This window comes from Notothenia coriiceps, unplaced genomic scaffold (assembly GCF_000735185.1).
Source record: "Notothenia coriiceps isolate Sejong01 unplaced genomic scaffold, NC01 NC01_scaffold00017414, whole genome shotgun sequence".
Lineage (NCBI taxonomy): Eukaryota > Metazoa > Chordata > Actinopteri > Perciformes > Nototheniidae > Notothenia > Notothenia coriiceps.
The window spans coordinates 22853-38672 of NW_011350115.1; the positions used below are offsets into that span (position 1 = coordinate 22853).

The following is a 15820-nucleotide window of genomic DNA, read 5'->3' on the forward strand; positions in this document are numbered from 1 at the left end:
AGAGAAGGGGTGAGTCAACCACTCACTTTGTGTTTGGGTTCATTTAAGTGGCTTTTGGTATTCTTAGATCAGCGTTTTGCAGTTTTAAGTTTACTTCAGTGTAATTAAAATGTAATTTCTCTGGCTGCTCTTAGGCCGTGACACACATTATCACCTCAGGGTGGTAGCAAATGTAATAGTTGTGTATGTGTGTATGTGTCCTCTTGGCTTTCTATCTTTGTGAAGACCAGCATGAGGTTTTGACCTAGAGATGGAGGAAGTATATCCTTACTTCTAAAATGGCTGTTTGTGGCAAGGGTATTGATTAGGGTTAGGGTTAGAGTGATCGTGTTAACTTGGGGAAAGTTCAGAAAGTCAGAGTCTTTAAGTACATAGTGTCAAAATGTGAATCACCATATCTATCAAGATCGGATTTTATAACGAGGAAATTACGAGTGAGTGTGTGTGTGTGTTTTTTTAAAGCAGATGTCTGATGAAATCTTTTTGTTTGCAACTTGAAATGGAAGGTTACATAAAATGGAATCCTATTTGGGTAAGAGATAGATTAGATGTTTGAAATATTCATGGCTAAATAATTATGTACAAAAAACTGAAACATCTCCTCTCAACGTCACACACATGCACAGGGATGCTTACTTTCTCGGTAGCGATCCATTTGGGACCTTCCCTTCATTTCCTGTGACAATGCTTAACATCACAATGAGGGAAAATCTGAGTGAAAAGCAAACACACACCCCAGCTGTAAAACTGGACTTTCCAGCCCAACACCCCTCTTAAAAACAGTTTACTTTGTGAGTTGGAAAATCAAGTCTTTGCCAAGCAAAGTTAATAACTAAAGCACATTGGCTGGTAGCTTTAACAGGTGTTATTTTTATCACCACAGCTTTCTGATATGCCATCACATGTTTCAAGTCCCTCACTTACAAACCAAAAAGCGCACTTTATACCATGTTTTCAAACTTTAGTAGGATGGACATGCTTGCCTTTTAAAGTGAAAAAAGCTTATCACAGCGTGACTTAATAAGGACATGGTAACACTAGCATATGTAAGATGAGGAGATCTCATAGTCTTGCAAATACCGACAGGAGATGTGTGGTGTGTCAAGATTAGATGTTGCACTCCAGGCCAAAAATGTTACTTAATGTTGTGTGTTATTTTTCGAGAGGGCAGTGTATCGAAAAGCACAACTGTTTTAGTAGCATATCCCTATCCCAAAGCCGTGACACCAAACCATTCCAGAAGTATGTGAAAGTATGAAAAAGGGAAGCTTAGTTTTTATGACAGATTCGTTTTAAACAAACCTATGGATATATGCGTTGTAATATGCTTACAACCCTGTACAGTTAAAGTTATAATCACTAATTAATACCGATATTGCTATATAAAAAAAATCAACACATCATAAAGCATTTGAAAAAAAAGGTCAAATATCCTGATGCTTCATAATTACTTGTCACTCACTGAGGATCAAAGTGTACTATCATTCCCATAGTTGTAACACAATATACAATTTCACAGCGCCACAAAACACTTTATAATCATTTAAGATATGCAGCATACTATTACAAAGCATTGTAAGTAGTCTTTTTTCATAATGTGCTTGCAACGAAAATGTCGGTTGGCCAGAAATAAGTATGAGACCATAACACAATTAAAAAAAGTTATCTTTTGTTTTAAAGCATTCTGAATAAGTATGATTGCTTCTAACTAATCACACAGTGCTAAAAGCAGTTTGAGTTCATAATGCTAAATAAACGTGGGCTGAAAAAAAGCAGTGAAAATGATATTATAATAATAATTTACAAAAGCAGACTAATTTAAAGGGGGAAGTGTTTGTGGCTATTGTTTAAGATTCATATCATGTTTGCTTCTGATTTCCCAGGCGTCCCCTTTGCTGTTTAGGCGCTAGAAGATGAGGGGGCATCAGATGGTCCCGCTCTGTGTCCTCCTGGGCGTCCTGTTTGCAGGACTCCTCCCCAACCTTGAGGCTCAGGAAGGTAAGTCCATGTAAATCATGTCAGATCATCTGTCTGCTTGGTCATTGTCATGTTTGCTCATCTAAAATTAAATAATCTGCACCAGTTCATATATTCCAAAATGAATTGCTTCAGAAAAACCCATGAATGTCTTTAACAACACTTTACTATGAGCGTTGTTTTCTAAATATTGATCAAGCAAATAGGTTCCACATGAAACATAAAACAACATAAAACAATAGAGGATATCATACAACATATTTACAAGCTACATTTACATACTTATCAACATTTACAAATACCCATAGTTTCAAAGAGAATTTCATTTAGACTTGAAGTCCTGGCACACGTCAAGGCTATGCCGTACCGTGGGGGGGGGCACCCGGACCGGCCTCGGCCTGGATTATCTGATCCACACACAGTTGACCAGCGCTTCTGGCAGCCGCGCAGCCGATGGTGCGGCCCAGTTGGTGGTGGTGTTGACAGACGGCCTGTCCCAGGATGACGTAGCGGAGCCGGCCCAGGTGCTGCGGCGTGGAGGTGTTGGCGGTTGGATTTCAGGATGCGGTTGACTCTGAGCTCAGGGAGATGGGCAGCCAGCCCCACGACACTCATGTATTCAGTATAGATACTTTTATGACTTTACGAAATATAATTCCAGATTTAGTAGTAGGGCTTTGCGACGTGGTGAAACGCTCAGGGGGGGGTCCTGTGGTAAGCGAGGCCCTCTTGGCTGGAGGAGGGACAGGTAATGAAATGGGACCAGTGTCACTACCATTACTAATATGTCTAGATGTGCAGGACGAAGCTGCTGCATATGTGGCCGTGACTGGATTTGATTATTAACACAATCAATATGTTTAACCACAATAACCTTTCACCATCCAACTGCGGAATTAACAACACTTGTTTTGTCTTATCACACTTAATATGTCCCTACTGCTTTAAGAATCACAATAAGAACCGCATGTGATTGATATTCCTACAGCATCTTCAACTGGAGTGTAAACTGATACATATGCCATGTGCAAAGACATAATGAGCATGGATTGAGAAAAACATATATAAACAAAGGGAAACATCTTTCCAGGTGCTTTAAAACCTGGTATATATTTATGTTATATGTTATGTGTTGGCATCAAACACCTTTTTTTCAGATAAAGCCTTTTTGTATTCAACACAGTTTTGGGTTGAGGGACACAATACAGAGAGTAGGAAATACAATTTTTAAATTTAAATACTGACACCTCAGACTTTTTGATGGCCAGAAAAACCGTTGAAGAAAATTGACTCCAGGATGACATCATATCTCAAAATCAACCAATGAGCTTTTAACAATAGCTAACCATGCACCACTGCTTATGTGTCCTGCCTTATGTTTGTTTTTATCAGTCACAATGACTATCTGTGCAAGATATGTTCATGTTGTGTATTTTAAACAGAGATGAACCTGCTTGGACTCATCCTTGACCTACAGAAGTACTTTGAGAATATGTGTTAGGTATAAATGATACGCAATATGTAACAATAAATAACCAAACTGACAATCATACATGATTCCTAATAAAATCAATTGAAAACATCTCTTATATACAAATGTAAACTAATTTACATTAAATCATGTACAATATTCTCAAGTACTATAAACTTGTAGGCACCAAGGATATGCCACAGGGTCATGACTGGTCACTTTATCTGAGGTCCATAACAAGAGTCTGCATGGGATGGCTGAATACAATGGCGATAATAGAAGGGACACATCACAGAACATATCCTCCTCCTTTAGACATTAGGTTGTAAAACTACCCTTCGATTAGTAATTTATTTTGTTCTGACTTCCAAACCATTTCTGACCATTTATAGATATTTTGGTTCTTGTCCATTAGCAATTTGTTATAATCAAAAATGTTCATAAAAGTTATATTTAATAATTAACTTAACAATCCTACATGTCAAAAATACATATTTTTTTATTTCTCAATCTAACATTTTTTTAGTTGCCCGGTGTTGGAGTTATCAGCCATATGACAAACTTTTCTCTAAAATAATGGAACTAGATGGCATTTGGCCGTTTCTCAAAGTGCCAACGTACAATAAAAAAGCTGACCAGCAAGGACTCTTTTCCAGAAGTCAGGAATCATGACCTGGCAGTTGGAAAAAGAGACATCATTTTCCTAATCGATAGTACAATGGGTGCAACGATCATCAATTCTGTGCGTGAATTCATCAAGCGGTTTGTGGAAATCATGCCGATTGGCCCAGATCAAGTTCAAGTGGGCGTGGCCCAGTTCGGCAATGTCCCTCGACTTGAGATGGATCTCAACTCCTATGGGTCCAGGGAGGAATTAACTGCGGCTTTGAGCTCTATCAAACCAAGACCTGGACAGACCGTTAACATTGGAGCAGCCTTGGACTTTGTGCGGACAAATATGCTGCGGCCTGAGAAGGGCAGTCGTATGAACCAGGGGATACCCCAGGTTTTACTGCTGATGACCAGCAAAAAGTCCAGTGACAGTGTGGAAGCACCAGCTTTGGCCCTGCAGAGACTGGGCGTGTTGACTCTAGCTGCAGGCTCCAAAACGGCAGAGGTGCCGGAGCTGCAGCAGATAGCCTTTGCTGACAGCGTTGCATTCTATATGAGGGACTTCCGGCAATTGATTCGCAACCCAAAGGACATAGTTGATGCGCTCTCCACTCTAGCTGGGGTGGTGGTGACTGAACAACCCACAGAGCCAGGTACGTTTTTAATAATAATTAAATGAACAAAATAAGTACATTTGAAATATAACATTTGACATATTAAAGTACAACCTTGAAAAAAGTGGACACAATGAATGCAGATGCTTTGAACGTTAAAGTATGCTGCATGATAAAAGTAATCCATTTAAATCTTACTTGCCTTTGGTTGTGTGACAATACATATGGGAAATTTTAGAATGTTATTTTGTCAACAAATTCAGCCGCGATCAGAAAACCTAAAAAAGGTATGAAAAATGAAAAATTAATTAGATGTAAGCAATTTTAAGGCCATGTTTTGAAGAGAACGAGGAGGAAACAGGATTTTTTTAACGCAATTATTTTGGCTTCAGATGTAATGAAGCTTAAAATCCTTCCATGAGTGTACCACTTTGATGGGCATATTCACAAAGAATGGATTCTGACCATTAATAGCCCTGAGAATTGCGCAAAATGTGTTGAAAGTTGAAATGCTGAACATAATTTGAGTAAATAATGTTAATGTAACTAAGTGATAAATTGCACCATGTTTTACATGTTCAAAACAAGTTCATACTTACACATAAATCAACAGCAGAGAATCAACTTTATTACATAAAGAAATAAGTATTGTTTAAAAAAATAAATAACTGTACCTGTGTAAATGTAAGCAATACGGATGACTTAGTTTGATACCTTTTTTTAGTACTTCATTTGATACTGATCTTGTTATGGAAGCATTCAGTTGCCTAAAATGCCACATCACAACATCACTCCCCTTTCAAATGATTTTAAAGCAAATGCGTTTTGAAAATATAAAAATTGTTAAAATAGTTGTTGACCTTGTACACGATTGATTGGGATACTGAATATAAATCACAAGTAACCGCATACTGTGTGTGAGCAGAATATTGGTTGGGCGAAAGAGAGAGGAGTGGATGGGCGAGAGCAAACACCTTTTGGTAAAACAAAGTTTAGGGGAAAAACGTATGGTCTGTGGAGTACGGCTAGCCTTGTGTACGCAAACAATAAGCAGAATGAAAATATAAAGGTGTTACGGATTGCTTTGTAAGTCTTAATTATTAGTGTTTCACTAATTGTTTTACATTTTCAAAAGCCTGAAACTATATGTAAGTGGTATCACAAAGAGGATCATTTGTTTTGTTTTTGTGCTTTTTCTTAGTGGTGGAGATAACAACAGTGCACACTCAAATAGTGGTCAGAGACATTGTCTTCCTTGTGGATGGCTCAACCTACATTGGCAGCAGTAACTTTCCTTTCATGAGAGACTTCATTATCAACGTGGTCAACCAGCTGGATGTAGGTCCTGAAAGAGTCCAGATTGGTCTCCTGCAGTTTGCTGACCGTCCAAAAATTGAATTTTATCTGAACAGTCACAGCAACAGGCAAGATGTTGTGGATAAAATCTCTCAACTCAGACTCTCCGGAGGCTCAGTTCTGAATACAGGCGCTGCTATGAATTATGCCCTTGAAAACATGTTCAGGGTATCAACTGGCTCACGCAGGAGGCAGGGAGTCCAGCAGGTGTTGGTTCTGATCACCGGTGGTCCAGCCCAGGATCAGAATCAGGTCAAATCTGTAGCTGATAAATTGGCTTTGGCTGGTGTTTTGACCTTCACAGTCAGCTCTGGGCAAGCAGATGAAGCGCTAATGAGGAATGTTGCCTTTGTTCCAGATTTGGCTTACCATGAAACAAGCTTCTCTAGTTTACCAGCTGTAGCTGAAGTAATCATGTCAAAGTTGATAACAGTTGTTGGCGATACAGATACAGTGACATCCGTATTCCCTGATGAACCTGGTGAGTTTTTAATCTTTCTGTTGATATAAATGATTAATTGCGACATACATAAAGAGTTGACTGATTTTTTTCTTCACTCAGCTGCTGGAGGGGAAAGGGATGTTGCCTTTCTCATTGATGGCACAGAAAGTGTTCGTGGAGATTTTGAATACATCAGGGATTTTATCATTAAAGTCATTGAACCACTTGACATCGGGATTGACAAAGTGCGAGTGTCAGTGGTTCAACACAGTGAGAGTCCAACACCAACGTTCTACCTTAACACGTATCAAACCAAAGATGAGGTAATAAGAGCTGTCAATGGAATGACTCTGACTGGTGGACGAACCTTAAACACAGGAACTGCTCTTAGATTCATGAAGGATACCATCTTGTCTGAAAGGCATGGTAGCCGTTCCTTACAAAATGTCCCTCAGTTTCTCATCGTTTTGACTGGAGGCAGATCTAGGGACAATGTGAAGGATCCTGCAGGAGCGCTGAAAACAGACGGGGTCGTACCATTTGGTGTTGGTGTTAGAGATGCAGACCCGAGGCAGATTGCGGCCATTTCGCACAACCCTTCCTTTGCCTTCAATTTGAGGGAATTCAGTGAGCTTAGCACTGTACCACAAAAGCTCAACAACTACGTGAGCCTTCCAAGGGAAGAGCTGACCCTGGTTCTACAGCAAGGTAAGCTAAATGTTTTTCTGAGTTCTTCTGTATGCAACATCTTCTGTATGAAAAAATTATTTTCCACTGATGTTTTATCAGGATAACTAAATATTATTTGTTGTGTCTTAGTACAAAGCAATGCTGCAAAAAGAGATATTGTGTTCCTACTGGATGGCTCTGATAACACAAGAAATGGATTCCCAGAGATAAAGCTCTTTGTTAAGAGCATAGTGGAGAGCCTGTCTGTCAGTGAGAGCCATGACAGAGTGTCTGTGGTTCAGTTCGCTGCTAACCCTGATGTCAACTTTTATCTGAATTCTCATAAGACAAAGAATGACATGCTAAATGCTATAGATAAGTTAAGACACAAGGGTGGGAGACGCCTGAATATAGGGGGAGCTCTCCAGTTTGTGAGGCACAGTGTCTTCACTTCTTCCACGGGCAGTAGAAGACTAGAAGGAGTGCCCCAGATTTTGATTGTTCTAATTACAAAACCATCCAGTGATAATGTGAGAAGCTCAGCGTCTGCCCTTAAAGAGCATGACATTGTGTCAGTGGGGGTTGGAGTGGGAGATGCAAATCTTTCTGAGTTGGAAATGATTGCCTACAAACCTGGTTTCACATACAAAGTCACGGATTTCTCTGAGTTGCCCTCAGCACAATCACAACTTGCTGCTATACTGAACATAACCAAAGAGACTGGGGAAACCATGACTGGAATCTCTGATTTATTAGGTAAGAATTCCATGTTTAATTACATGCCTACATTTGGTGTACGATATAATGTTCTTTGTCTTCAGAATAAAATGATTTACTGTCTCTTAATATCTATCATTAATATTTAAATTAAATTCTTAGTCAAATTACTAATTTAAAGATGATGAACGACTACAAATGTTTTGGCAAATTTCTGACACGTTTCTGACATTTTATGAAAAAGCTAATTTCTCAGGCTTTTCCAGAATGTGAAACTCTTTCAAATGTCTTTCAAAAAGTCGACATAAAAGTTACTGGCAAATTCTATCATACATCTTTCTGATAAAAAGATGGTTCTTTGCAACTTGAATTAAGACTTTCAGAGCAGTGGCTCTTCTTTCTTTCTGGGCTCAGTTTATTCCTCTGAGCTTCTTTCTTGCTGATGAATCTACTTGAGGCTTAGAAAATCTTGATCGTCAATCGATGAATCATTTTTCTTTCTATCCATGTATCACCTTGTTAACACAGGCAGCAATAAGAGGGACTTAGTGTTTCTCCTTGATGGGTCAGATGAGTCCAGAAATGGCCTACCAGCTATTCGTGAGTTCATCAGAAGAATGATGGAAGACCTGGAAATTGCTGAAGATAAGATTCGGGTGTCGGTCGTACAGTATAGTAATGACAACACAGTTTACTTCAACCTTAAAACTCACAGATCAAAGAAAGCAATAATCCACGCTGTCAGAAGTCTCCGGCATAAAGGAGGAAGACCTCGGAACACTGGAGATGCTCTACAGTTTGTGCGAGACCGTGTATTTACACCTTCATCCGGGAGCAGACGCCTGGAGGGAGTCCCTCAGATTCTATTTTTACTGACCGGTGGCAAGTCCAATGACGATGTCTCGCAAGCGGCATTAGACCTAAAACAAATCGGTGTTCTGTCTTTCGCCATTGGAATGAAAAACACTAAGCTGGAGGAGCTTCAAAGAATTGCCTTCTCCTCCAGATTTCTTTTCAACCTTCCTGTCTTTGGTGAACTTTTGTCTATTCAGCCGGAGATTTCTGCATTTGTCAAGGCTGAAATACAAATTGAGCCCCCCACTGTTATAGGTAAGACGTGTCCCATATTTGCATTTGAGAGTTGAAGCGACCTTCCGCTGGTTTAGTGCACTTTATTTTCCATAGTTTGAATTGCAATGAAACTGCATCACCTTCTGAAGAATGTCAGCTGATCAGTTTCATGTTTCTCAAACATTTTTTCACTGGATTTCACTGGCGAGTCAACTTCCTTGAAGTACTGTTTCTTGATTGGCTCTCGTCCTTTTTCCCTTCAAGTCTTTTCTTGACAGCCAATCAGAACATCTCCCTTCTTTCTATTCTTAAGCTCTACCTTGAGCCAATGATATCACATCATTGACCAACTAATTTAGAGCTGGAGAATATTTAAATCTTTCTTTTAAACTTTTACTTCTTTCATTTCTGAAAGAGGAATATGATTTTTCTTATCTTGTAGTTGGTTTCAAGTATCTGAATACATTCTTCATCTACCATTTGTATACATTTTTGATTAGATCTATCACCTTGCTTATCATAGTAAATACCAGCTGTTATAACCTCTCCAACTACCTAATGTGTAATTATTGCACCATAATATATCTTTGCTTGTGCAGTACATGTCTAATTGTTAAATAAGGTTTTCCAATTTTTTTCTAGTTGAATTAGAGTCCCCTCAAAGAGACATAGTGTTTCTAATTGATGGGTCGGATGACACACGGAATGGCTTCCCTGCTATGAAAAGCTTTGTCCAAAAAGTGGTAGAAACACTCAGTGTTGGTGAGAACAAAGACCGTGTGTCTGTGATCCAGTATAGCAGGGATCCACAGACACATTTCAGTTTGAACACCTACAATGAAAAACTAAATGTCCTTGCTGCAGTCCAGCAGTTGAACCACAAAGGAGGCAGACCCCTTAACACTGGGGCGGCTCTTGACTACGTGAGGAAAAATGCTTTTGCTGATTCTTCTGGAAGTCGACATCAGGACGGTGTCCCTCAAATATTGATTTTGTTGAGTGGGGGAAGATCTCAAGATGATGTTGCAATTGCTGCTGCGGCTCTAAAACAGGACAAAGTTGTTCCATTCTGTGTAGGAACAAGAACTTCAGACATAATCGAGCTCCAAATGATTGCACATAACCCTTCCTATGCCTTCTCTGTGCTCGGGTTTGATGATATTGGGAGCATCTATCAACAACTTGCCGCATTTGTGAAAAGAGTGCCTCGACAGCAGTCACGGCTAAAACCACAAAATGCATTAGGTAAGGCTTAAGATCTATCTATCTATCAATCAATCAATCAATCAATCAATCAATCTATCTATCTATCTATCTATCTATCTATCTATCTATCTATCTATCTATCTATCTATCTATGATAATACATATTTAACTAATTGAGCACCATCCTTCTGTCTGTTAAAGTTTCTACAGATCCAACTGAGTCCATTCAACACGATATTGTATTTTTACTGGATTGTTCAGATGAAATGCAAAATGACTTTAAGGCAATGACTGGCTTTGTTGAGAGAATGGTTGACAAATTCAATGTGGATGAAAACAAAGATCGTGTTTCAGTGGTGCAGTACAGCAGAGAACCCTCTGTTGATTTTTTTCTGAACACACACAAAACACAGAAGGATGTTGCTGGCAATGTGCGCATTCTGAGGCATAAAGGAGGCAGACCCCTAAATTCTGGTGCAGCCCTTCAGTACGTCAAGGATAATGTTTTCACTGCCTCTTCTGGAAGTAGGCACCAACAGGGTGTCCCTCAGATTTTGGTTCTTTTAACTGGCGGACGATCCAGTGATGATGTCAGAAATGCTGTAAAAAACTTGAGAGGATTCGGTGCGATGGTATATGTGGTTGGAATAAAGAATGCAGATACCCTTGAGATACAGTCTATTTCACAGGAAGCCAGTCATGCTTTCTTTGCAGCAGACTCCAGTAATCTGTCAGACATTGAACAGCAAATATTTTCTGAAATCATGAACAATGAAACCTCTGCTATCAAACACACATTATATGGTAAGAAAAAAAAATGACTGTTATGACTTTATGCTGTAACCTTGTGCACAACTTCAGATTGGCATATAACTTAATTCATGGGGTAACTTAATACTTGTAGGAACTTAACATTTTTCATCACACATTTCATCATCAAACATTTGTTTTACTGCCTGTATGATTGCAGATCCCAACAGAAGAGATGTTGTTTTTTTGCTTGATGGTTCTGATGATTCTCAGCGAAGATTCCCAGATATCAAAGATTTTGTGCAGAGAATAGTGGCAGACCTGAATATTGATGCAAACAGAGATCATGTGGCTGTGCTCCAGTACAGTAACGCGCCAGAGATTGATTTTGACTTGAGACGTTACTCAACACAGGATGATGTTCTTGATGCAGTAAGAGGCCTCAGTCACAAAGGAGGTTATCCTCACAACATTGGAGCAGCTCTCCAGTATGTAAAGGACCATGTATTTACTCCTGAATTAGGAAGTAGACTCCTTGAGGGAGTTCCACAGATACTTATACTACTAAGTGGTGGAAGATCTGAGGATGACATAAGGACCCCGGTCCGGATGCTGAAAGACACCGGTGTCATTACAATTGCCATTGGAACAACTGACGCTGACACCCTACAGCTGCAAACGATTTCTCATGAACCCAATTATGCAGTCTCTATTACTGATTACGAGGAACTTCCGACAGCTAAGCAGGATGTGTTGTCATTGTTAAGAGATGCTTCTCAACGTCCAGAGCAAACCACTTCCCCAAAAGGTTTTGGTAAGATGTGATGTTTAAATCTTTTGGCTACAACGTTTTAGCAAAAATAATAAGGCAATGCGCTAAAATAGATTCGAGATTATTGCTATAACTGAAATATTCACTGAAGCGTTTTAAATTACCTGTGAACTTCATATTTGTTTCTAAGTCTTTTGTCTTTGTTGCAGATTCAGAGAAAAAAGATGTAGTATTTCTTATTGATGGATCACATGACTCACGAAACAGCTTTGAAGAGATACAAGGCTTTGTTGAAAAAATGGTTGAAAGTTTAAATCTTGATGAGAACAGAGACCAAGTGGCTATTGTTCAATTCAGCCGTGATGCCACAGCCAATTTCTACCTGAATTCCTATTCAACCAAGAACGATGTGCTCAATTCCATAAGAACAATAAGACATAAGTTGGGCAGACCTCTTAACATTGGCAAAGCACTTGAGTTTGTCAAAGACAATGTCTTTGCTGACTCAGTTGGAGGCAGAAGTGCAGAATCAATCCCTCAATATTTGTATGTTTTTAGTGGTGGGAGGTCAGGGGATGATGTCAGAGGACCAGCACAATCACTCAAAGAAAATGGCATAAATACTTTTACTATTGGAACAAAGAATGCTGATACATTGGAAATGCAAACCATCTCTTTCACTCCAGCACATTATTTTCATGTCACAAACTTTAACAATCTGCAAAGCATACCTACATCTGTAGAAGCCACATTGAGGGGTGTTCAAGAAACAACAGAAATGCCAACTGCAATTGGTAAGTTTTAGAGAAATAGCCATAATTTTTGCATGAAGATCTGCTAGATGGACATACAAGTTGTATGATTGTATACCATGGGTATACTAAAAAAATGTCCGTCTAAGGTAAATATGTTGGTTTTGTAAAATGTTTGTTTTTATCGATTTCAGACACTTCCACAATTTCAAAGTTAAAGCTGCTGAGTGCCGATGTTGTTTTTCTTATTGATGGATCAGATGAAATGCGAGCAAGTGAAAGACACATTTTTGATTTTGTCAAAGAGTTTGTTAAGCAAACAGAAATTGGGCCAAGCAAGGTGCAAGTGGCTCTGACTCAGTACAGCACAGAGCCCACTTCTGAGTTTTTCTTGAACACGCACTCACTTAAAGATGATGTCATCGGTCATTTGAGCAATGTCAAACTAAAAGGAGGGTTCAGTGTGAATACTGGTCTGGCCCTTGATTACGTGAAGAACAATGTGTTCAGTGCTTCACCTGGGAGCAGATCCCAGCAAGGAGTTCCACAGATACTGATTCTCTTAAGTGGGAGAAAGTCAGAAGATGATGTCTTAGGTCCAGTGGAAAGAATGAGAAAGACTGGAATTGTAATTTTCAGTGTTGGCATGATTGATGCAGAAAGAGCGGAGATGGAGCAAATAGCACACAGCCCTAAAGCGAAGTATTTAATCAAGGGCATTTCTGACTTTCCTCTTGTGAGAGAACAGTTGCTGTCAGACATTGCATCTCATAAAGATACTGACAGCCCTGGTGTAGGTGAGTGAGATTGATTTTTCTTTACTTTATCTTTAATTAATAGATACATGGAACACTATCTTTATAATGTACAGCAATTCAAACCCTGTATACTGCATGTATTTTACTTTCATCCACAGTTTTCAGATTTCTTTTGTTAACCGACTTATATGACTCTGGACTTTTCTAGGTTCAAGCACCAGTATAAGGAGAAATATTGTCTTTCTCATTGATGGATCTGATGATGTCAGGAGTCGATTCCCTGCTTTACGTGAATTTGTTGCAAAGATTGTTGACGGCTTAGACCTGGACCAAGGAAAAGATAAAGTAGCTGTTGTGCAGTATAGCAACAATGCTGAACTCAATTTCAATTTAAATACCTACAAAACAAAAGAAGATGTTCTTAAGCATGTTGCAAGTTTAAAACCAAAAGGTGGAAGACCTCAGTATATTGGAGCAGCATTGCAGTTTGTGAAGGATAACGTCTTTATTTCAAAGGCTGGAGGTCAGCATCAGGAAGGTACCAAGCACATACTCGTCATATTGGCTAGTGGAAGGTCTAGAGATTCTCCACGAGGCCCTGCAAGTAAGCTGAAGGCTGAAGGGGTTGTCACATTTGCAATTGGATCAAGAATGACAAATTCCGCTGAGATGCAAGTCATTTCCGCTGACCCAAATTATGCCTACTCAGTCCCTGACTTTGTAAATCTCCCTCGTATTCAACAAAGTTTAATGAGTCATCTCACTCAAATGGGGGCTGAGGATGAAACTAAAGCAGGTAAGAATTTCGATTATTTGAAAATGTATTCAAACAAATCTTCCGTTGGTGATACATATATAATGATTGTGATTAACATACTTCAACTCAACTTTTGTTAACAGACAAACATATTGAAAATGGAAGAGACATAGTTTTTCTTTTGGATGGATCTGATAACACCAGCAATGGATTTTCAGCAATTCAAGATTTCCTGTACAAAGTAATAGAAAAGTTAAACATTGGACCAAATGAAGACAGAGTTGCTGTTATTCAATTCAGCAATGTGGCACGAGCCAATTTGTTTTTAAATTCCTTTATGAAGAAGGAAGCTGCCCTGACAGCTGTCAGAAGGCCCTCAGGTGGAACACCTCTGAAAATGGGTGCAGCTCTCACATATGTTAAAGAAAATGGATTCACAACTGCCTCAGGTAGCAGATACACCGTGCTACAAACTCGTGTTGTTTTAAGTGGTGGGCCATCAAATGACAGTGTGGATTTGCCCCATGTCACAATATTAACCATTGGAACAAAATACGCTGACCCTAAAGAAATGGAGATAAAGTGCTGATGTGTCTGTGGAGTCATGGAGTGCTCCTGTTGATACAGAGCATAAAGCATTCCTTCTGTTAAAGCTGCACACTTCACCGTTGAGAGATACAGCTGACACATCCTGACCCCTGCAGGTAAATCAGCTTAAACAGTTCTTAGCATTTATTTGATGAGAAACACTTATAAATATATCGTTTTCCATCATTTCTGCTGATATGTGTGTGTGGAGTCATGGAGTGCTCCTGCTCTCACAGAATATAACTCCGTGCTTGTTTCCTGTGTGCAGGAATGCTTCCCTATTTTAGCAGCTAGATGCATCACTTCTTATTTTATATTACGTTTCATTTAGCTTTCCTTCAATACGTCTCACAACAAGCGCGTTCAGACATGACGCCACTGACTGAGGAGTCAGTATCAATCAATCAATCAATCAATAAATCAATCAATCACTCAATCAATCAATCAACCAATTAATTAATCAATCAATCAATCAATCAATCGCTAAATGAATCAATCACTCAATCAATCAATCAATCAATCAATGTTTATTTATTTAGCCCAATATCACAAATGTTACATTTGTCTCAGTGGACTTCACAGTGTGTACAGAATATCAGTATGACAATACAACACCCTCTGTCCTTAGACCCTCTGTCCTCAGACCCCCTGTCCTCAGACCCTCTGTCCTTGGACCCTCTGTCCTCAGACCCTCTGTCCTTAGACCCTCACATCGTCTTCCAGAGAAACCCCACAGTTTAAAGGGGAACATGGAGAAACCTCAGGGAGAGCAACAGAGGAGGGATCCCTCTCCCAGGACGGACGGCCGTTTCGATAGATGCCGTGAGCACATCAGCTCTCAATAAGAGCTCTGTGTGGATCTGTTCGCTCTTCCATTCTACACCGACACATCAGTGGGACCCGCTGAAACCAAACCAAAGTACTTTTCAACCCAGTCTCACAAAAAATCTAGTAATAGCCACGTTGGTCCACGGGGCAAAACGTAGTATATTCACAAATAACCCTCTCAAGACGTGACATGGATACAATATGTGTTCCTCTTCATTTCTAATGACCGGTGTCCACGTCACGTGGTCGCACACTTTCCCAGCATGAGATAAAAAAACATTGCGGACACCCGATTTGTTTTGAGTGGAAAACCCTAAATTGTCGGATAGTTTGGCGTTAAAATGCTTTTTGATTACATTTCTAGCGAGAAGTTTATATTTTACTTTCCGAATCTACGTCCAGTGGATGTGTGATCCATAGTTTGATAGATATTACCAAGATGATTTGAGCTCCATGTTTTCTTTTACAAAATATTGTATC

The 15820-nt window shown here is 39.5% G+C and overlaps 1 protein-coding gene across 1 annotated transcript; it reads left to right on the forward strand.

Moving 5' to 3' along the window:
* The first annotated feature begins 1874 nt into the window (after positions 1 to 1874).
* Positions 1875 to 14513, forward strand: LOC104950392 (collagen alpha-3(VI) chain-like). Its single transcript, XM_010776913.1, has 12 exons — positions 1875 to 2000; positions 4122 to 4713; positions 5876 to 6511; positions 6593 to 7180; positions 7292 to 7897; positions 9572 to 10174; positions 10337 to 10939; positions 11106 to 11699; positions 11867 to 12451; positions 12604 to 13206; positions 13376 to 13963; positions 14068 to 14513. Exons 1-12 carry the CDS (start codon positions 1914 to 1916, stop codon positions 14511 to 14513), a joined length of 6531 nt encoding a protein of 2176 aa, XP_010775215.1. The 5' UTR covers positions 1875 to 1913.
* The last annotated feature ends 1307 nt before the right edge of the window (positions 14514 to 15820 follow it).

Excerpts from the sequence above, each read along its gene's own strand:
- LOC104950392 (XM_010776913.1), top strand. The coding sequence starts at position 1,914 with ATGAGGGGGCATCAGATGGTCCCGCTCTGTGTCCTCCTGGGCGTCCTG. Across the intron at positions 7,898-9,571 it reads TGGAATCTCTGATTTATTAG|TTGAATTAGAGTCCCCTCAA; the intron begins GTAAGAATTCCA and ends ATTTTTTTCTAG. Across the intron at positions 10,175-10,336 it reads AAAACCACAAAATGCATTAG|TTTCTACAGATCCAACTGAG; the intron begins GTAAGGCTTAAG and ends TGTCTGTTAAAG.